General features: G+C 34.2%; 1 protein-coding gene and 1 long non-coding RNA gene across 4 annotated transcripts in view; one reads left to right on the forward strand and one right to left on the reverse strand.

Moving 5' to 3' along the window:
• The window catches only part of LOC111047355, a 69,355-nt gene that overhangs the window by 20,019 nt on the left and 24,657 nt on the right, over positions 1 to 24,679 (reverse strand). For all 3 annotated transcript variants that reach the window (XM_039434617.1, XM_039434616.1, XM_039434618.1), the window contains exons 2-5: positions 14,897 to 15,397; positions 7,806 to 8,062; positions 3,961 to 4,345; positions 3,163 to 3,465 (exon numbers count right to left, since the gene is read on the reverse strand). In XM_039434617.1, the coding sequence (XP_039290551.1) occupies positions 3,163 to 3,465; positions 3,961 to 4,345; positions 7,806 to 8,062; positions 14,897 to 15,182 (1,231 nt within the window). In that variant the 5' untranslated portion in view covers positions 15,183 to 15,397. The remainder of the gene's footprint in view (positions 1 to 3,162; positions 3,466 to 3,960; positions 4,346 to 7,805; positions 8,063 to 14,896; positions 15,398 to 24,679) is intronic.
• On the forward strand, positions 5,259 to 7,140 carry LOC111047350. Its single transcript, XR_002605838.2, has 2 exons — positions 5,259 to 5,394; positions 5,908 to 7,140. It is a non-coding gene; the product is annotated as an uncharacterized LOC111047350 (long non-coding RNA).

The following is a 24,679-nucleotide window of genomic DNA, read 5'->3' on the forward strand; positions in this document are numbered from 1 at the left end:
TCTATTAGATTCAAACCAGGCCGTAGACAATTGGATACTCTCTATCAACCTTGCTGTAACGTCTTCCTGTCTTTTTTGAGAGCACATCAATGATGTGTCGTCTGCATACAGTATTGGTAGACAATTATTAGATGATACACTACAATGAAAGTCATTAATGAATATTAGAAATAGGAATGGGCCCAATATCGACCCTTGAGGTACTCCTGCTATCACCTTTACAACTTCTGACTTCTTACTGTTTATAATTACAACTTGTCTCCTATTTTGCAGATAAGACATGATTACATTTAGCTCACTGCCCAAGATACCATAGTGGCGTAATTTATTCTCTAGAATAGTGTGTGATATGCAGTCGAATGCTTTTTGTAAATCTATTAGACACACACCTGCAATTAACTTATTCTCAAATCCTATTAACAACAGTCTCAACGGCTGTTATGGTAGAATGTTTCGGTCGGTAACCATATTGATGTTCATAGAGTAATACACAACTTTTTGTGAGAATATATTCCAACAGATTTTCAAGATACACAAAGAAAGTCTTTATATCAGAGTTCGGAGTCCTGTATACATTTATTACAATAATAGAATTCTCAATAAGCTTGATGGCTGAAGCCTCACATAGAAAATCAGTGCAAAGATTGGCTACGTCGATAACTTCAAAAATTTTATTTTTCTTAACATATATGGACGATCCCCCGTGTGACTGTGGTGGCTCTCTACAATAGAAACTAGCAAGCACGTAATTAGATGGCACATAACAATCTATTTCATCTCTCACACTCCAGTGTTCACACATACATAAAACATCCACTGGTTTGTTTACAAGTTCAGCTTCTATCATACTCAATTTATTTCTGATGGATTGTATATTAATATGAAGAATAAATAATTCCAATTTATTAATAGAAATATTTGAATGTTGCACCTATCAGCACCACCTTTGAGATTGTTACGGTTATAAACTGGAATCTTATATGAATCACTTGTCGAAATGGCAACATCAGTCACAGTTTGTGTGCATACAGGCGTAGTAATCGAATCAGACCTTCGCTCCTCTACTCTTCTGAAAAAGAACCATGTTGGGGAGTAATAGGAGGAAATGAACTCAAATATGTGAAATGATCATTCACACATTCTACAATCCTATCACTCACGTATTTTTTCCCAAGTATATTCAAATGCATACCATGGCCTGTGAAGAATCTTCGTCCTAAATCACTTATGTCTATAAACTTCACATGTGAAAACCGCTGACATATTTTCAACATTGCCTTATTAGTTTCTCTTATTGCCAAATTGACGCAAGACCAGCCTGGCAGGTCGTATCGAAGAGGAATCGAAAAAACAAGTACATTTGTTTTATGCATTGCCGCCAAACTCCGCCTTAGTGCTATAAGAACATCTTTAGCCTCATTCTTACTAACGTCATTTGAGTCTGCTTGAAATACTACAAAGTCCTTCGCACCAAAATCATCAAAATTATTGGGTAAGACGTCCCGGAATTTTGCACCCGGCTTTAAGAAAGAGGTAAAATTGTAGCTGTTATTCTTCTCAAATTCTCTTCGCACATTTCTCCCTTGGCTATCAGCGTAATGATGTACTTTAGCCTCACAAGTGGTAGACCTACCAGAATCAGATTCCTTAGATCGATTTTTGGACTTTCGATTTGATAACCTTCTATAACAATTTTTAGAGTTTCCTTTTTCCGACTGAATTTCTCTATGCTTTCCTGACTCAACATACAAATCATCATGCAGTGTCCTCCATTTATTTGTTTCTTTCCGCTCCACATCTCCTTCATTTCTCAAAACTAAGTTATCCGCCTCTAATGCTTCTATAGACGTAGACATTGACTGCACTCTTTCCAATAAAGATTTATTTTCGTTCTTCCGTGTCGTGATTATTTGATTTGAACTTTCACACTCACGCTGAATTTCAGATTTCAATTGTTCTATTTCTAATTTTAAATCCCTTACCACATTTATAAGGTCGTCTCTTTGTTGTAAGAGTTCTAAATCACGTATACTGCAAGTGTCGTCATCCCTAACAGTTCTAATGTTAGGTGTATTAACACCCATCTCTCGCGATTTTGGTGTCTCGACATCGCTAAGAGTTATCGCGTTAGGTTTATTAACTCCCATCTCTCGTGATTTTGGAGTCGATAACAATTCAAGTTTCTTACTCGTCGATTTTGAGGGAGTAGTCTCTATGCTTGCAACTCGTGACTCTGAGTTGACATCCACAATTGAATGATTATGAGTTCCCGAATTTCACATAACTTTGTTCATACTACTGTTTGTTTTCATGGAAGCAGAACATCCAAACGTTAGACATCGCCATGAAACTTGTCCATTTGCTAAATCCCGATCCCTTCTATAACTGTAACCGTCTACCTTGATTGCTTTATTACCTGTTTTTGTTTTAAAATTTTGAATCGACATGGTTATATTGAAAAGTTAACAAGTAAGCAAGAAACAAAATAAGAAGCGTTTATTTGAAAAACCGGAGGATTCGCGGGCTATCTGTTGATTGGCTAAATGTTGTTTATCTAGAAGACCGTTCAAAGCAATAATTTTATCTGCGCTACAACACTGCTATCTAATTTTGATAAGGCAATCCTACTCGGGGATGGGCTGCTGACCTAATCGGGTAGAATTAGTCTAGAGATGCCAGCACCCAATTACGCCGCTCTCTCCCGAGAGTCGAGCAGTTACAACCTGAGCTTGGAAAGCCGTCGTCAAGGAAACGAAACGTAAACAACAATACAGATGATAATAACACGATATCGGAACAAAGTCACTAACGGCTGACGTCAGTTTGAATACACGCAATTATTATCGAAACTCAAGACTGTGCCGGCATACAATGATGAAGCTAAAAGTGCGGTTAGAAAACAAGTTAATGTCATCAAATGTGATATTAGTGGTATTGCTAGACTGTGAGCTATAATTAGTTTTCATGTTATATATTATATTGTAATATGTATTTCAAATTTATATTTTGTTGACGAAGCCTATTGCATTGATGTTTATATGTTTAATGGCAAATAAAATTCTTATTCTTATAGAAGGCAGTGACGAAGCAGAGAATGGGCAACGATGTTCTCCTATCCATTGGGCCTCACTATAGTTGGAAAAAATATGTGAAAATACTAACTGGGCCTCTGCAGCAACCGCCTGAGCTCGTCGACACTGGGCACAGAGGCGGGCAGTTGTTGAGCGCCGCCACCTGGAGCGCTGTTCACCGAGCCTGAGTCATCAGTGTTGGCGCGCATGCGCTGCTGTCTGCGGCGTCGCTTGCGCAGGTTCTTCTGCGCATTAGCCTTGGTCCAGGCGAGGTCGCGCATGAGGGCGCCACACACGCACAGGTTGAGGAAGAAGCCGGCCAGGATGAGCGTGGTGCCTCGCCACCCGTATTCTCCCAGCAGGAACTGGGTCACCGGCGCGAACACGAACGTCCCTGCAACCAACACATTGCTTTATTCAACAGGAATGCATGATGACGAAGACTCAGTTGCACAAAAGCCTGTAACATTTTTACCGTGATTAATTACCACAAGAACCAATCAGAGAAGCCTTTAAAAAATCTTCTCTGGTTGGTTCTGATAGCATTTAATCATGATTGAAACTTAACAGACTTTTGTGCAACCGGACCAACCGCAAGTAGAAGTGCAAATATTATTTATTAATTAATTTTATATAATAAGTTAAAATGGATTCAAAGGTCGGACGGCTGTCGGACCGTAGGCTATTTACTTCTCTTCACACTGGAAGAAAACTTTACTACACACAATGAGTCGATCGAATAGAAACTGGAATCTAGAGAATAGCAACTAGTCATTGGTTCTGGCTATACAGATAAGATTATACAGTTGAAACGAATCCTAGCATCACTTCAATCGACCTATTATGTATTTATCTAAACACGAGGGTTATTCAAAAAGTGAGTTCTCACCGATTCCACTGCCACAGACAGACAATCCGGTGGCAAAGGAGCGTTTGCGGTCGAAATAGTAGGCAACAATGACAACGGCTGCAACATAGCAGAGCGACAGGCCGAAACCGGCAATGACGCCGAATGTCAGAAAAAGCATCTCCATCGAGTTGGAGAAGGAGGAGATGATGAAACCGGTTGCAGCCAGCACTCCGCCCACAATGCTGACGCGGCGACAGCCATAGCGGTCGGTGAGAAAACTGGCAACAGGGCCGGACAGCAGCGGCATCGCCATGAATAGTGATCCAATCCAAGCCGTCTTGCTCTTGCCTTCGCCAAAGTAGTGAAGGAACTCGACGAAGATCACCCCGAACGAGAACGTCACTCCATCGGCGATAAGGTTTACCTGCGCAGAACAAATCAAATACTTCAGTAAAACAAGTTTGTTCGTCTGGAGACAGAAATACTTGAGTTGAGACAGAAATACTCGAGTTGAGTAGTTAGGCTAGGTTAGGTTGCGTTGGAATTGATTTTCAGTTAGGTTAGGTTAGGATGTCAAAAAATAAAAGATTTATGTCTTTATTTTACACTTTCACAGATAAGATTAATAAGTTAATTTAGACACTCTACAGATTACAAGCGCTGTGGGCCAAGTTGAGACAATGAGAGCCACCATTTGACCCACACGATATTACAAAGTAAAAAGTATCTAGTACTGTGATGCACACATCATTCTACAAATAAATCAACTCATTTAAAGCTTTCAATTTTTCTGAATACAATCTAACACTGGTTGAAGAGGTTATAGCTGAAAGAGGATATAGATGAAGAACGTTATTGATGGATATGACAATAATGACTTTGCGAATGATCTTTTGTGATTGGGTAGGGCTTATGAGCACAGTGTTGGTCATGAGTTTCAGATTTCACAGTTGAGGCTTGTTGTGCATTTTCATATAAGTATAATAATAAAATTGTGTGCATGATTGAATAAATAAATCAATTGATTACACTAATTGCCTAATTAGTCAAATGCCACCTCTTCATTATATGAAACCCTCAGAAGCATAACACAAATTTAAAAAAAAATGTATTGTCAGATTTCTCATTTTGATAGATTATTTACCTCATGATGATGGCAGATAGGCCTATCAATACAAAATTGCTCAATGTGTAAAATGCTTGTAATTGCATTTGTGACTTCAGGTGCATTGTTCCTGCTACATTAAACGATTCAATAGAGATTTTATTTACTGATCAAGTGAACATTATTTTCTTTACCGTCAGGTGCTGTACTCTGTTGACGAAGATCGTAATTAACTTAAAGGCGAAGGACAACACTAAAAACAAAGCCGCAGCCATTTTGAGTGAAGCTGAAGCGTTCATGTCCAGTGGTCTTATGCATGTTTCTGCAGACTCACATTATAATATTTGGCACTTTCAAATTTGTGACAGGTAAGTTGTGTTGAAATTATTTTATATTTTATCAACATATCTTAATAGTATATTTTCTTAAATACTATAATATGAGATAGGTAATTGTTCTATTCTAATATAGCCTAAAGACAATCAAGATTCAACTAAAAGCTATGCCATAGGGCAAGATGGGGTGACACCATCTTACCCCATTAGTTTACACGTTGAGACATAGACTCTTTGATGTCTGATGCGTGTTTGTTGCAGTGACATTTTCAATTCACTGGCAACTTTTTATTCTACTACTACTACTAGGCTAATATGGTTGTTAATATCTTATTTACGTGAAATAGGTGCAGTGTTTTGAAAATTTATTTAATTTATTGAAACTTATAATTCTGATTGAACTTCCGGCTCTGTCTAGCTTGACTTTTTCAAGATAATATAATGTGTAGTAGACAGTTGATTTATTCATTTAATTCAAATAATTGCTATAAAATTAAATATAGACTACTCTTACAAAATAGCTTGAAATTATTGTTTTATTTTCAGAAAATGGTTCGTAACTACCAGAGGAAAACTGATCGAGGAAAATTGAGTGAAGAAAAGTTATGCAAGCTGTTCTGGAGGTGACAAATAATCGGATTGGAAGTAAGAGAGCAGCAGAATCGTTTCGTGTGCCTCAAACAACATTGCAAAGAAAGGTAAAAAAGTATAAATGTGAAAATTAAGATGAGATTCCTACTGGATACAAATTTGAAGAAAAATTAGGTCCAATTTCAACAGTTTCGAAAGAAGAAAATGAGTTAGTTGAATACATTAAGTTGATGGAGAAAAGATTGTTCGGTCTGAGTACAATAATGAACTAAGAAAATTGGCTTATCAACTTGCTCAGAAAGATAACCAAACGCACAGTTCCAATCACTTGAAGGCAGTAGCAGGGAAGGACTGGGTTGCTGCGTTCTTTAAACAAAATCCAACTTTGTCAATCAGAATGCCTGAAGCCACATCAATAGCTAGGGCTATGGTCTTCAACAAGGAAAATGTAGGACACTTTTATTTACTACTAGGAGAGCTCTATGACAAACTTAAATTCACCCCTGAAAGGATCTTCAACTGCGATGAGAGTGGAATATCATCAGTTTCAAAAAACACCTCGAAAATACTAGCTACTAAAGGAAAAAAACAAGTAGGATTATTGTCTTCTGCTGAAAGAGGAAAAACAGTGAAAGTTGAATTCTGCATGAGTGCTTCTGGGCTTTACATGCCGCCACTTCTTGTGTACCCTAGGCAGAGAATGAAGCCTGAATTACTGAATAACTGCTACCCTGGCATGTGAGCAGCATGCAACATCTCAGGATGGATGCAGAAAAAGATTTTTGATAATTGGTTTGAGAAATTCATAGTGATTTTCTGGTGCAACAATCCAAACTTTTTTCCAGATTCAGCATTTTCAGCATCAGCTACAACAGATCGACCGGAAATTATCACTGATCCTGAAATAGAATGTGCCTTGTAAAAATGTTCCAGCTAACAATGATGCCTAGCCTGGGTGTACTCATTGGGGTCCAGCTGTACATGAAGTTGAAGAAAACGACATTATTCACAATGTACCAAGTAGTTCTCAAGGTAATTTCACAATATCTCCTGAGCAAATTTTGCCTCTTCCTCATGTAGGACGAGCGAACGTTAAACAGACAAATAATAAAAAAGGTAAAACTGTTGTGGTAACAAGCTCTCCATACAAAAATGAACTCATGGATTTCAACAAAGATTAAAAAAAAAGACAAAAATCAACCAGCAGCCAAGAAATAACTTTTCAGCAAGTCAAAAGAAAATGTAAAGAAGACCAAAAACGTTGGACACCGATGAAGATGGAGATAGCAATACAGAGGATGAAGATGCAAACTGTCTATTGTGGATATTTATATTCGCAATCTGATAAGGGGTGGGTTGCCTGCATCAAATGCCATGAATGGGCACACTGTTCATGTGCTGGTAAAGAAGATGCCGATAATGAGGTTAATCACATCTGCTAACTTTTTAAATAAAATACTTTGTGAAAATATCAAATTAACACTTATTATAATAACTTACAGTACAATAAATCACAGAATTTGATAATTAATTTTTTTTATTTTTTTCAAATTTCCTTAAATTGACCTTCTTAATATAAAAAGGATTCCTTTCAGCTTTTAATATGGATATTTTGAAAAATTATTACAAAAGCACCAACTTACCTCACGGGATACCCCATCTTACCCCATATCTGGAAAAGATGGGGTTTTTGTAATATTTTTTTGAAATTGCTCTATTCTTTATAAAAAGTTAGACATTTTTATGAGTGATGAATTTATTTAGTAAAGTTAAGAAGCAGAGAATATATTATGATTATTCAATTAATAAATTTTTAAATTTAAAATATTAATTATTTGATGAGTGCGACTTACCATGAACGCAGCGAACACAACAATCCAACCCCAGCCGCCGTCGGGGGCGCGCGCCTCCGAGAACTGACCCGAAGAAGAGTCATCGTCATCAGAGGAGGAGGAGGAAGAGGAGTTGGAGGAGGCTGCCCCCGGCCCTCCCGCCCCCGCACCGCCCCCGGACGCGTCGGACGAGGTGACGTTGCCGTTTGCTGTGCTATGGTGGAACTGTACATGGTGACCGCCGCTGCTTGGCTTGCCATTCGATAATGGCTTGTGACCTGCACATCACAAAACAAGTTCATCATCAATTCAATTTCTTCAATTTATAAATGAATGAATAAAATAAAATAAATAAATGCTTTATTCAACCAATAGAAATAAATTACATAACAATTGAATTTAAAAGCAGAAACACATTTCATTATTAAATATTCAAAAATAAAGTAATAAGTAAACAGAGCCCTATGTGTAGATAAAATATATACAAATAATATAATAGTAAAACAAAATAAAATAGGATATAATAATGGATAATAATAATAATAATGAAAGGAAAGTGCTTTTGAAGAAATATTGTTTGTTTGTTTGTTTGTTTGTTTGTTTTTAATATCTTCCCAGAGACTCTTAACAGAGTATGAGAATTGTCAAAAAAATGCTTGAAAACATTACTTTCAATAAGAAAAAATACACATGACACATACTCATATACATACATACATACATACACATACACACACATACAAACATATCAACACACAAGGGCCCCTCCCTAAACATATATTCCTGTGTGGTATAAAATACACCTTCCATCAATAACTCTTTTAACTTCTTTCCGAATAAATTGAGATCTTCAACGTTTTTCATATCATCATGAAGCTTCTAAAAAATTTAAGACCCATATATGTTGGCTTCTTTTCAAAAAGAGCTGTCCTATGGTACATGGAAGCAAAGTCTCCTCTATTTCTGGTTTGATACCTGTGGGAATCACTATTTCTAGCCGAAGCCTTATTTCTCCTGAAGTACATAATCACCTCATAAATGTAAAGCGAGGGAACGGTGATAATGCCTAGCTCCTTGAAATGATTCCTGCAAGATTCGAGAGGCATAATTCCTTTTATTGACCGTATAGCTTTTTTCTGCAGCCTGAAAACTCTCTCCAAATTCTGACAGGACCCACCCCAAACAACAATGGCATAGCGGATATGTGACATAATTAGGGAATGGAAGACTGCCATTGTCAGTTTGGAATCATTTAACCTTCTAATCTGTCTGAGTGCAAAAACACCTGAGGAGATTCTATTACGAAGCTGATCAATATAGTAATCCCATGATAAATACTGGTCTAAAGCTACCCCTAGGAACTTAACAAAAAGAGGCTTGTCAACATTTGTATTATTTACTTGGACATTAATATTATGTGTTGGCCTAGAGTTATTCTTATGTCTAAACTGTAAGTATTGTGATTTCGATTCATTTATTCCAAGCTTAAGTTGTTGAAGGTATTGGGCTATGGCATTTATGTTTAAAAAAGTGTCAATTTCTAAAACTTACTACACATATTAATGGTGCATCCCTCTTTAAGCATAAAGCTTGTGCTGAGGGATGAGTCGTTTAACATAATACTAACTTTATCTTGGACTAAAGTATCTATCAATAAACCAGGACACATTCAAACAAATAATATCAAACAATATCATTAAACAAAACAAGAACTAACTATAACAAAATAAACTAAAATATCCTTCAACAAAACTAAAATAAACTGAATCAATTGTGTTCCATTTTTACACTATTTATTATGAATAAATAATTTTATTCATTATTATACAGGTATCAAAATTGTTCTTTCAGAGTTACTGAAAATTAAATGAATCTGGTGAATAAAAACAGAATAATTATAATGTACACAATGAGGGAAACTAACAGAATGCATAGAAAGAATAAAAAGCAACAAAGAAAAGACTCTCATGCACTTAATCCTCAATTTTACCGTAATGAAACATTCAGGATGTAAAAGGGAGAGACATAAGCAAACATAATAAAGGCCTTATACATCCAATCTTCAATTTTGCCTCATTTCAAAGAAACAACGGACACCATTTTTGAACTTAGAAAAACTTGGTGCAGAAACTATTGATAGATGAAGTTGATTGATTGAATACACTATAATAAATTATGAGTTATAAGTATAATTATGAGTATAAAATTATTATTAAATTATAATTATTTACAATTCACAAAGAAACAAATAAAATACACAAAAAACAAACACTAAGAAAACAAAATTAAACTAAAACGGGAGAACCCTTTAATATGATAACTCTGGTATGATATTCTGCATTGACAATCATTTATTTATTTATGAATACATATAAGCAAACTGGATTTCTTCCAAAAAATGCTTCTATAAGACAATAATTAAATGATTCATCAATCTAATTTAATAAATAATAGCACGTAATACTACTAATGCTACTATGAATCAAGCATACACAAAAACAATTTGCTATTTAAAGTGAATTCTTATGTCTTTCTGTTGTTGGGGAGTCCACTACGGGAAAGTCCTAAGTGGCCTGAATATATCATTTAAGCAGTCAATGGGCCTTGCGACTGTCATACTTAAGGAGGGACCGACAGTTTAGCGTGCTCATCAGTTCAATTTGCTACATGTTGTGTTGCGTTAAAATGAACAAGGAGGAGTTGTTATTACATTAACATCAGAAGCATTAGTAGTAATTTAATTGTATCATTCATTGAATTTATATTGATGATTGTCAATACAGAATATCATACCAGAATTAGAATATTTAAGAGTTCACCAGTAGTATTAAAGGGTTCTCTCCCAATATCATTCTAATAATAGATTATGTAAAAATGAATAAATAAAATAATAATAAGCCTATTATCTATAGCTTCTATGTTATTCTCAATATTCAGTTGTTTAAAAGAAAAACCAAATAGGTGCTATGAAAACCCTATAGCCTCCTATACAATACAGATATTGGCACCGGATTAAATAGCTGAATTCCTCCTCTAAATACTCCTACATTCCTCTCCCAAAAATACTCTGAAGAATTTTGTACACAGCAAATATTGGCATTAGAGGAGAAATGAAGCAATTTCCTTTGTTGCAAATACTTGCTGTATACAGCAGACTCTTAGAGTATTTGGTACTACTTATTTAGATTTTCGTTAATTATCAGTATTCTACAAGTGCAAGATAGTGCATTATTAGTGCAATATCCTCCAGTTGCATGATTCTCGTTATAACAAGAAACAGAGCAAGAAAGGTAAATTTTTATGCACCAAGTAATAACAAAGTGATTATGTATCTCAAGATACTTATGAAATTTAAATTATCAATAATTGAGAAAAACCAATCTAGCTGGAATGAGTCTAACCCTGAGTATCATATTTGATTGTAGCAATGGTATAGACTGGCAAATATTTGGAAAAAAATAGAAAAGGGAACAATAACTAATGACAGTTGTTGCAAAAGTACGGTAATGAAAAAAATTAAAATCTTTTCTAATCATCACGAATTTTAATTGGAAAATCAATATCAACAATTGCATCTAATGACACATTGATAATTAATTCATAATATGAATATGAGTACATAAGTTGAAAATTAATTTGCATTCCTTCCATAAGCAAAGCTAGTGCTGGGGAATGATTCTTCTCTAATGACTCTAAGTAAGGATTATAAGTTACTCTAATACCATATAGGTCACAAAACAAAAAGGGAGAAATGAAACACACTAAATATTTTGGATTTTTTTCTTCATATTTGATTTTGATACAATTTTCATGATCATTCATGAAATGAATATGTTTATGTTGTGCAGTGTAGAGGAGAGGCTTGATTATACCAGACTTGGATAGCCTCATATTACATTCATAATTAGATTCAAAGTGTGGAAAAGTTTTTCTTACATCACAGGTCTTTTCAATTTTTATGAAACAGGCTCCTGATAAGAAGATCGATGAATCTACTAGTAGCATAGGATAAATCAATCTTTAGTTTAAATAAGTTTTCTCTGCAAGTAGATTTTTTGAACGATTTCCACCAAATACTTGGATTGATAAGAATTAAGGGAAAATTGTTCAATCCTTCTGGAATATTTTCAACGAGATTGATTTCATTGTTCTTGAAACTAAGAATTTAATATAACGTTTTTTTTAATGGGCCTAAAATTTAATTTATTGGAAGGTCATTAAATACAGGAATAGGTGGAACAGCCAAATGGTACGGTACAAGGTTAATAGCAGGGTTAATGGAAACATTCTCTGAACAATCTATTTATATTAATTGTTCACTCGTCACTTTCATTCATGATCAAACTCAATTTCAAGCTTTAGCAAAGAAATACAAAGTATTTGACTTCCAAGGAAATCCAAGAGATGAAGTGTTGAAAGAGGGCAAATAATTGTGACAACAATGAATTTCAATGCAATATTGTAGCAAGATTTGAACAACAGGAATAATTGGATTAATACTAAATCAAGTGAATTCGAGTCAAGAAGAGCATCTTGGAACTTGAAAAAAATGAGAAAACACCATTTTCCATGTTCATAGGTTTTAGCCATATTAAAAAGTTGAATAACGGATATTACTTGCACCTAGTTCTGGTAGAATTTAAAAATTTTAAAAATAAAACTTAATATCAGGATTTTGCTTTATATGTTTGATAATCATTTCAATGTTTTATTTATTCACACGAATCCTTATCATCTTGTTAAAATATTCATCCAACTATTTATCGAATACAGTAACTTTCTATGACGGGTATGAATTCTACGAAATAAACGTTATCCATCTAATAACTTATAGTACACGATTTCAATTTTATAAAGATTAGTATTCGTTTCTTTTTACATTATTTATTCAAGATGTTGACTTGAGTACCAATCAATCATCACTTAGCACGATACATGTCATTTAAATAGACCTGAGCCAGCTAGTTCACTGGATATTTTCATTTATTTAATGATGGATTAAAAAGTAAATATCATCCTATCTGATCTACCTCTTTCAACACTCATCTCCCAGTATCATGTACGGTAGGTACTGAAGTTGTCCAATTCAATGACAAAAACAGATCTATTCAACGTTCATTCATCAACATTTTACAACAAAGATGAATCTCTTGAATTGATTTTTAGAGTCATGTTGACCTCATTTACAAATAATCAAGTATTCCCCATGTTAAAGTTTTTCCCATGTTATTTCTTAAATTTCAAGAAAACTATTAGGGATTATTATGCATTCCAAGAAACTTTGATCCATGTATAGTGTAACTGGCAAAAATATATTTAAAATAAAGAAACAAAAGAATGTAATACAGTAGTAGCATATATCGGCATTGAAATTGTTTGATGTTTGCAGTTGGCTAATAGGCTTCTACGTTTTTTACATGTTTATGTTTTCTGTAAGACATTGCCTATCAATTTTGTCAAAGTTTGTATTTTTTATTATTCTTCGAAAAGACTTTCGTTTTACTGTTTGGCTGTACTCAAACAGTGGATGCATTTTCATACAACTTGTCTTTTTAGTCAATTTATTAGTCAAATCAGGAATATTCAAAACCGCAAATCTCTTCGTACTCACTAATTTAATATCGTATATCACTCCCTCTAATATAATGTTATTTTATAATGGATTATTTCTATTTGTGTACCTATGGTTAATTTCGTTCATTCTGTTTTGCTTATTTTGAACGATTCCTATTTTTTCCATTTAATTGACGTACGACAAATGAACGTGAACGCAACAACTATGAACAAAGAGATCTTTGTCCAGAGAACAATGAACAGAGAGATATTTTTCAGGAAGTCTTCCTGAAAAATATGAAATATGTAGACCTACTTGATTTTTTTCTTTAAATCATACTTTAGCAAAATTGTTGATTAATTCATCACAGAAAACACACGAATTAAAAGAATAATAATTTTAAATGTAGAAGCTTTTTTCTTTCAAGGCGGATTCTCACAAATCAGTGTCACTGTAAGTATCCGGTACAGTGAAAATATTATTCCGCCGAGTTGCAATGGGACTATTCATACTCGCTAAGCCGGGCTGAGTGGGAATAAATCCACTGAAACTCATGGGAATAATATTGCCACTGTACCAGACACGTACACTGATACTGATATGTGGCAAACCGACAAATCAACAGTTATGTTATCTATCGGATTTCTTTGTAATGAATTCTGATTACAGACATTTTTATGTATGATTTGAATCGTTGTTAGTGTATGATGCAACCTGATATAGTGAGATTCACATTGGAAGTCAGCACCTGATTAACAAGGGTTTGCTATCCATGTCTGTCATTAGATGGCAAAACAGATAGCTCTATCATTTTATACCTCTGCACTGTTACCAAACTGTTTGTTGACTATGAAGAAACATAATGAACTACCGAAATATTTTATCTAAAATATGAAATTTTGATATTGAATCATGAGGATTATATTTTCTTGACGAATAATATATTGAGTCTTGATTTGATTCTTGATACTATATTCGAAATGGATTCAATCATCATTCACAAGAATCCAGAGGCGGCGCTTCCATAAGGGCAAAGTGGGCCGTGCCCACCCAAATGAAACATTAAAGTACATTTTAAAATGCTTTAGGTTAAGTGGTAAATAGTTATTCAATAAAATACAATATAAATTAATTTTGAACTGTCAACTGGATAAAACTCTCGTTGAAATAGCATGCAAATCATCCGTGGCCATCGTAGGTTAAGTACGAGTTCAACGATCACCACGAATCATTATGTAGTACATTGAAGGGCCCCACAATTCATGCCCTTCTAGCTCTATTCTTGAAGAATCAGAAATTAATATTAGACTACATCAGATATACCGGAATAAGTTAAATGACAGCTATCTAATATAAGGCGTTAGTAACAGAGAATAGGCAACTCGGTAGTCCTCTGACTTTAAAACGTGAATCTCACTACAGATGTAGGCTATATCAGTAATGTTAGTCTCTACATAACTTTGACTGGTCATATGCTGCAGAAGCGCATCCTTTGCTCCTTTGTTGCAGTTTTGTGTGACAGATAAATATAGAGGAAGAAATGTTGATTCTAGTTTACCTGTTAGTTTAGACTCGCCGATCGTAGGCGAAACGATGGATCCGCGACGCGAGGAAAGTATAAGGCTGGAAGCGGACGAAGAGATGCGCACATTCTTGGGTCGCTCGGCGGCGCGGATCGCAGCGACTGGCGAGCGACACACACGCGACTCACCACTTACATTGTCACCACACACACCACTGAGCGGTACACTTTCGTCGTCATGATCGTCGGTTTCAAAGCGTTTATTGTTCTGTAAGGTAACTGTGTCCGTTGACAGAGGTAGTGATGCTTGGTCCGTCTCCATTCGGGCAGATCTCGTGTGAAACGCAGCTGCAGATCGCTGAGGCGTGTAGAAGGCGTCATGCGGCCTGTCGGCGGGTCACGATCGCTGGCTGAGACTAGAGCTGCCAATGCTGCTACTGCTGCTGCTGCTGCTTCTGCGGCTGACGAGAGCTGCAATGCCATGCGTTGTCAAGCTGCTCAATGCTGGTCTGCTGCTCTCTAGCGCCAACCTCCAGTCTAAAACAAACAACAAACTCAATTAGACATAATCAGTTATAAAGTGAAAAAGTGAAATAAATAAACATCTGCACTTGTGAAGGGAGTAGATGAGCAATTACTAGTAATTTTTCAACTGTCTTTCATGTGTGATTATTGCTGTGTTCAATAAAATTTGTATGTGCGTTTTTTTATATTATCTTTGACGTTCAAACTGTATGTTGCAGAATGTGCTGTGTTGAAAAATAAAATTTGTGTATGAGTTTTTTATATTTTCTCTGACATTCAAACTGTTTGTTGCAGAATTTGCTGTATTGAATGATATATCATCTCATATTATTTTATAAAGAGTTCGGGAAAGGATTCAGCAAGATAAATCAGTAGTTCAGCAGATTAATGGATCAGTTGCAATTTACAAGGAAGGCTTTCACGAGTACGGTAATATAGAAAAGCGCTTTTGGTTTTGCAATTGTCATAACTATATATTGTTCGAAGATAACCAATATTCGAACCGCCAAGTCCAATACACATTGTGATGTGGTAATACAAAGCATTAAAGTATGGAGAACGTTCAAAACCCGTTAGTTTTTGAGCTTTGCATTTTCTGGAAACTTCTGGTAGAGCTCTCAAGAGATGAGACATTAGTAAGAAACTAGTTTAAAAATCCACAGCTCCACAACCATTTTCTTCCAATGGAAAGTTTCTTGACTTTGGTTTTTCTAAATTGATGATTCTTGTAGTTTCTAATGTAATATTCAGTAATATAGAAAAATTTGGATGTCATAATACAGATTCTGAGAATTACTAAGACTAATGAAGAGCTACATACATAATACAGAAAAATACTTGAAGTTTGCATTTGAATAAACACCGAATAAATAAGAGCTGAATAAGGGGATAATGAAGAATTTACATAGCATGCGAGTGGATAAAATTGAGAAAGTGCCTGTAAATTTAATTCATAAGATTGGAAGTTCCAGATATCGTACTGGAAGAGAAATAGGTACTTGAAAACTCTTGAATTGATGTGTGTAATTAGATTTATACGTTAAGAACAATAACTAGAGAATTGTATCCAATTAAAATAGTTCCTGTAGCAAAAGCAATCGAAGATAAATACATTGATTGATTGATTGATATGAGTTCTGATACTCACAAGATACGAACACTAATACCATTACTCTAGAGACGAAAAGTTTATCTTTTCTAATTACTACATACTGTACTTCTTGTCAATTCATTAAAGCCAAATCATGAAGTAGTACTACTCAAAAACGTGCCTCTTTGCACTTGAAGAAAAAGTCAATTGACTTGAAGGCCAACTAATTGACAATCACAAGTAACGTCTCGGCTAATCTATGAGCTGTCAAAAACAATGAATGAGTGAATTTTAATTTGAAAGAGGTTTGAAAATTGCAAAGTATTCATACCATTCAGTTTCCATTGCTACCTTATAACGCTATTGATGATAATAAGGAACTGTTAACGTTCTAAGTAACAACATTTAAGAATTTAAAATTGGTTCAGAAACGGCTTATAGTTCACTAGATGCCTAGGGAAGGCAGATTTGTCAATTATCATGAGAATCAGGTTACTGTAACTTTAGTGTTGATTATTTATCCAAACTTAATTTTAGAGCTTAAAATTGTTTACTTTATTTGAAATTCAATTAATTTTATAAAGATTTATTTAAGGTTGATTTCATAGTTTATCTCTAGATAATGCATGTATTGATTGAATATAAGCTCCATCAAATACAAAATTACTTTACAGAATGGAATGAATTGATTGGGTTATTTCATACCTAAGCCACGGAATAAACATACCAGTAGTGCTTCTCTACTCTGTGCCTAAGCATACGCAAGTTCTTATGAATAGCTTCAACATGATTTTTTTTTAATTAACTCATTACGGTAACTTTTACTTTTCAGAGCTATTGCCCTAAAAATGAAGGCAATGATTTAAAATAAAATTCACATCAAGTTTAGAACAAAATATATGTAACATAAAAACCAAGTCTTCATTTTAAGAAAACTTTCAAATTAACTTAATAAGAAGCTGAACACAACCCAATTCATTTATTCTTATATAAAGCTGCTGGAAACTTTTATGACCAAGATTTCTTTAGCCATTAAAACTTCAACAATTATTATTTTTATATTGGAATCAAGCAGCCACAATACAAATGAGTACAAGATTCTATTTTCATTTTTATTCAAACAGAAGTAGCCTTAAATAGAGTTTCTATTTATGTGAGCTGGCAACACAACACATTATTAAAAAAATGAACTATAGATAAAATTATTTGTCTTCAACGTTTACACTAAGATTACTGCTTACTTTTAATAGAAAATTATATTATTTTGTAAAAAGTAGCTTAATTATTTAACTGCGGGAGTTTCTAAAACATTATACATTCTTTATTCAAACATTGGATTATTACTATTTGTTTGCACTTATAAAGGAGTTGAATAGTTCCACACTTTGCAAATACCAGTACTATCAAATAAAACTCTGTTCACTATCTTATCAATACATCGAGCAAAAGACTGTAGCCAGATTTTTTTGGCCGCTTATCAACAAATGGCACAATGACGTAAAATGCTATTCTAAAATGATTCGGCAAACGTTGCGAAACAATTTAAAAATACCTGTGAACCTGTAAACAGATAATAAATAATTGTTGCAACTACTTAAGTATACAGATGTAAGAGAAACACATAAAAAATAATATGTTTAGTACAGTAGTCATTTATTGGTACCGTATACTTGAAATGGGCTGTTGATGAAAAATTTATTGATGTTGAATAAATACGAATATTGTCATTGAAAGAATTCTATGACTTCTATTATTAATTATAATGCTTACAGTAAAGGTCTAAATTGAGAAACAAATTACTTGAATACCGTATTGTTCATATTGCTGATTGAATGCATAAATAGTTATTTTAGGAAATCAAATGCAGTTAACTAAGGTAGTCATTACTTGAAACAATAACTCAAATTATTACTTGGGCTTGGCTAATGAGATGAGGGATGATAAAATGAGAATGGGCCGCGAGAATAATACCTACTGAAATGCACTATTACTTTATTGATAGTTCACATCAAAATACATATAAAGCTGCCTAGTCAACGATATACAATGATAGGAAAATGGATACCCACTGAACTGCCTCTTCAAAGATCTACAATGTAAGTGGATACCCACAGAACTGCCTCTTCAAAGATCTACAATGATAGGAAAATGTATACCGACAGAACTGCCTCTTCAAAGATCTACAATGATAGGAGAGTGGATACCCACTGAACTGCCTTGTTCCCCAAAATTAAAACTGGCATCCTCACAGAGAGTTATTGCTTCAGTTAATTTACCTAGCATCATGCTTCTCATCACCCACGCATAAAGCCGGGGCTACACTTATCATGCAACGTTCCGATCTCACTCCGATCACAAATGACAAAGGCCTGGAATAGTGCATGCCACACATGTGATCTGTCCCACCACCATCCCTCAAGGACATGAGCAGGATCAGAACGCTGCATGACAAGTGTGACTCGGGCTTGATAAGCTAAAGCTAGAGCTCATGTGGGCTCAGCTAAAGCAAACGTAGTATAAAATTAATTAAATAAAAGAGCAGTGATCCTCACCACAAATATGGAGGTGTTATTAAACCAACTAAGATTAATTAGGTTGTTCAACTACTGTGCTGACAATTGGCAGTCAATTGGTGCAGCCTTGACCTGCCACAATTGGAGTCAGCGCTTCCTATAGCTGTTGAAGTCAGTGGCGGCGTTCCTTTCATCAGCTAATTAGACATTGTACGACCAAGTGGAAAATTAGCCTGCCATTCAATCCACCTACACAAATTTCAACTTTTGTTCCAACTTTCTCAAGATTCACCATCAATTTTAATCATTTCTGTAGTAGACAACTCCAGTTTGCACAGAATACAACTCAATTCCAGGAAATTCTCCACAATCTACATCAATTGCAACTGTCATTAAACGAATACTGTGCAATTGATATTCATGATGTAGAACCGTAGGATGACTCCAGTTGATGATAATTCCACACTCCAACAAAACAATCATCCCCACAAAACACGATTCAAGTTGACATAACAGGAACTTAATTTCAAATGACAATGGTACTGATTCAAGTGATGAGACATCAGCCAATCTATATATACTGGAGATACTTGGATACATTATTCAATCAATTGTTAGTACACAAAACATTGCAATATAGAGACAAACTTGAATCCTACTCAACTCAAGAATTCAATTTACTGAAATAGCGCTCCAATTCAATTTTGTAAATAGTGTCACTCTTTTAATGGAGTAAAATTATTCAACTCAGCAGGGCTGTGATACCATCAGTCAACAGTTACTTTACTTTACTGGAGAATGTTGGAGTACATCGCTAATCTACACACTAGAACACAGAATCCAGCGCTGTTTGTGAAATAAAGCATGAACTGATATATGATATATGAAGCAAAAACTTCACACCACTCAAGTTGATTGAGAATTAATATTTCACAGCTGCACGTTGGAAAGAGAGCTCTGTACTATACACTCTTCAGAAAAATTATACTGTACTTCCATTATCTTGGAAATATAAATTTTGGAACTACTGTATTTTGTCAGTGGATGACATAACAACACATGAAAGCTCAATGGTTTGAAAGTGTATATTAGATTCTCATTATTAATTTACATAGCAGCCTGTAAATCCAAACTTTCTAATTCTTATGAAACCACTCGTTTAACTAGGAGAAAGAGTTCAGTATGAGTTATGATATCATTGCACAGAATAGTTGGTGTATCATTATAAACAGGGTTTCCAGTTGCCATTATTTTGAAAATGGAATTATAATTTGTATTTGTTTTATTTATAATTCTAATTTGTGTTTTTGAGATAATTAAATATTTTTGGAATGTCTGTTGTTATATCTATGTCCATTGAAACCAATTAAAATGAATACAAACAGCCAATAATTCATATTTCCTATCTTACAATTAGTTTTTATTTCAATGTGTCTATGTGTGTAAAATATGTGTAATATATCCTATTTAAGAATGTGTGTTATGTATAAGGGATAAATCCAGACAATGAAGAAATTTAAAAACAGAAGAATCAATCATGATCTGCACTTGAAAAATTAATCACAGCAAAAATTCAGGGATGAAAATTTAGACAAATAAAGTAAGATTCAATTAAATATTCGAACAAATCATAATGTGTTATTAAATTGATCATTCTCGGTGTAATAAAGGGAGATTTATAAAATATGATTGTTTCAAATTTGAACAAAAAATGAAGAATGAAACAGCAAGTAGTGTGAACATGTGTGTGGGTGGATGTCTGATGACAATATGTAGATTATAGGAGCCAAAAATGTTTGGCACAAGTGCGGAATATGAATGCACCTGACAGGAAAACACAAATAACAATGATTAAGTGCGACATTTTCTAAGAGAGCCATGTTTGTCATTTTCTAATTGGAAATCTCGGTTCTGGAAAACTCAGTAATAAATTGGATGGATTTATCACAATTATTATTGTCTCAGGTGGATTTCCAGACAGTTCATTTATTTCCATTGTACATTTGTACATAGTAGTTCAGTACCACTTTTATTTATTTACGTTATCAGAAAAAATACCATTTTTAGGAATGAGTATATTTTAATCAGTGATTGGAACCATCCTGATAAATGCAATGAAAAGTATGATTCATTTTAATGTACGTTAAAATGTACACCTTCCAAATCCATCTGACTGATGGGGAATGAAGTTTTTCAACTTTTTCAATATACTGTTGTAAGACTCAACAATTTCAAACTTTCAACATTCATATACAAAATATTTTCTACATTTCTTTGCAATATGAAAAATATTCATTTCATGCTTTATAAAACAGCTTACTGTACTTGGGGGGGGGGAAATCAGCAATCAATAATGTTTCCAGAATCTTCCAATAATTTATGAAATAAAAGATATCATTTTCACCGTTGATTGTACTGTAAATTATCCAACCAACAACCAGAAATACAGGAATTCTTTGCCTTATAATTTATTGACGTAAGTTAGGCAGATAGATGAGGTTATTACTGGACCAGTTTGAGAAAATGTTCTCATTAATTAACAAGCGGAGTATGCATATGAAATGAAATGAAATTAATTGATTCATACATTCTACTTGACTGATTGATGTACTCATATAGTAAGATAATCAGTAGAATGAGTTTTCCAAATTTGAAATATGATAATAATTATTGTTCTACATGTTCTCAGAGAGTAAAGAATGTCATATCTGTACTCTCTGAATACTCTACGTTTGATAGTCTATGCAATTGAGCTGAATGTTAATTCATCTACTGATCTACTTCAACCATTATTATTCTACTAAATTGCTTTCTTCCTGCAACATAATTTTTTGGGATTTTACAGAAAATCTTGATTGGCAATTCTGAAACTGATCTCAACTTCTGACTCGATCAAAACCAAAGAATCTGTGTATTAACCTCTTCCCCACTATTTTCATTAATGACTCCATCATTCTTTCTAAGCACGTGCCAGTTATTCATGAAATTTATTTGATCACATTCCAACACTCTAATTGAAGCTGTCACGGCAAGTGCAGGAGTGCATCAAACTAGATCATTCTGCTAAATTAATTTCATTCTGCAGTACTCTCTTCCATAAACGACTAATTGAAATTACCGATAATGTGATACATTTCATTAGTTGAACGTTTTTCAGATATCCAATACGAAAACAAGACTAGATATTGATGTACATTATTGTTTTATCTAATATACTATATAATCCATAAAAAGTGATCTTATGAAAATTATACAGGTCAATTACACAGACAATTTTTCAGAGATCTGTTTTTCAACAATATTTCTATCTATTCACCATTTTTAGAGGCTTCAATTAAAACACAGAATTTCATTGGAGATTTGTTTCATTTATATGCTCGACTAGAAGGGAAGCCTTTCACCCTACATTTTACCAAATCTTATGTTTCCTGAGTGTTCATCAAATAATTCGTCTCTTTTTCTAATATTTATCTACATATACTAACATCAAACGTAAGTTCATTTTATTCATCTATTATAGGCTGAATTTATATCCATATAGGCTTTATTACACTGGAGTCTAAATATTATAGGCTATACAGTACTATCTAATTATTTCAGTAGTCAAACAAAGTCTTTGTGAAAATCTTTTGCTGTCGAAATAATAGTTTGTACTTTGAGCCTGGACCTTTGACTGAAGTCTGTTTTACAGCGGCCAATCTCCTATAAAATTAACACAAGCTTTTGGAGTGTAAAAAAGTTGATACCAATTATTGATGGGTTCAATATGTGTGGCTCCATGGGATACGTTGATACATTGTGTAAAACTCATTTAATTGAGTAAATAGAAAGTTTATTGTCCTCCAACAATTCATAGAATCATCAACAATTCATTGTACACAATAATCCGTGAGAAAATAATATTTCATATAATTTACCACTAGACAACGCAGTGTGATGAACGTGCTTGAGATAAGGAATTGTTTGACCTTTCAGTTCAGCTAGGAAATAGTTTATCGATGTAGGTGGATCCATATCAAATTTATTTCAATAAAAACGCTCCTTGACTTATTCAATCGAAAATGTTGAACTCTCAACGATAAATAAACTAGTTGATGAACTTTCAATGGCATTTATTATTTCATGGTTATGATTGATCTTTAATTGTTATTGTAATGTCTCAATTAACCCAAATCAGAGCTAGAAGTGACTTTTAGAAATAATTTTAGAAAATTTGTATTGTCTGTTCATAAAAACAATTATTACATAATAATAGCAATGATGAAAGTAGTCAAGTCTCGATTTTTTGGGGTAGGCCTGCTCATATCGATGATACGGAGAAAATTTAGAACTGTACTATAAAAACTAGTTAATTGAAAGTCTCCTCAATTCATTCATAGAATTTCTGGTATGTTCAATATTTACTACTGTTGGAGCATGATTCTAAAAATAACAGATAATATACCTGAAATTATTCGGGTAACAATATAGAGGTTTGTAAGTTCATTATTCAAGGGCATCTTTTTCAAGATATTCAATCTTTCTAGCTGAAATTTCAAGTACAAGTTATTAGAATTAAAATTTTAATTGAAATATTTACAAACTGTTCACCAATTTCATCTGTTTACCGCAACTGCTCACCAACTCCTCTCAAAAACAACAAGAGTACTCAGAACGAAAGATTAGTTGACTACCTGAAGTGATGTACACTACAGTAATAGTGATGTACACTACAGTAGTAGTGATGTACACTACAGTAGTAGTGATGTACACTACAGTAGTAGTGATGTACACTACAGTAGTAGTGATGTACACTACAGTAGTAGTGATGTACACTACAGTAGTAGTGATGTACACCACGGTATATAGAAGAAGACGGTAGGTGTCACGCGCATGTTTGTGCTAAATTTCCGGTGTAGCTGACGTCATTTTATATCCAATCATCTGTTTTCAACAAATAAGTTTCATAAATTGTCAGTAGGTGTCAAAAACCTCAGTTGGTGGCGATGACGCAATCTAGCTGGCTGGCCACTGCGCACACATTTCATGACCACTACCATTTTCATCTAAATACCGTGATGTACACTACAGTAGTAGTGATGTACACTACAGTAGTAGTGATGTATACTACAGTAGTAGTGATGTACACTACAGTAGTAGTGATGTACACTACAGTAGTAGTGATGTAATCTACAGTAGTAGTGATGTAAACTACAGTAGTAGTGATGTACACTACAGTAGTAGTGATGTACACTACAGTTGTAGTGATGTACACTACAGTTGTAGTGATGTACACTACAGTAGTAGTGATGTACACTACAGTAGTAGTGATGTACACTACATTAGTAGTGATGTACACTACAGTAGTAGTGATGTACACTACAGTAGTAGTGATGTACACTACAGTAGTAGTGATGTACACTACAGTAGTAGTGATGTACACTACAGTAGTAGTGATGTACACTACAGTAGTAGTGATGTACACTACAGTAGTAGTGATGTACACTACAGTAGTATTGATGTACACTACAGTAGTAGTGATGTACACTACAGTAGTAGTGATGTACACTACAGTAGTAGTGATGTACACTACAGTAGTAGTGATGTACACTACAGTAGTAGTGATGTACACTCCTCTACTACAGTAGAATGGTGTGTGGATTTGAAAGAGTTCATAGAACAACTGTTTGTATTTGTTGGCCGAGTTATTTC

Source organism: Nilaparvata lugens, chromosome 8 (genome assembly GCF_014356525.2).
Source record: "Nilaparvata lugens isolate BPH chromosome 8, ASM1435652v1, whole genome shotgun sequence".
NCBI classification, from domain to species: domain Eukaryota; kingdom Metazoa; phylum Arthropoda; class Insecta; order Hemiptera; family Delphacidae; genus Nilaparvata; species Nilaparvata lugens.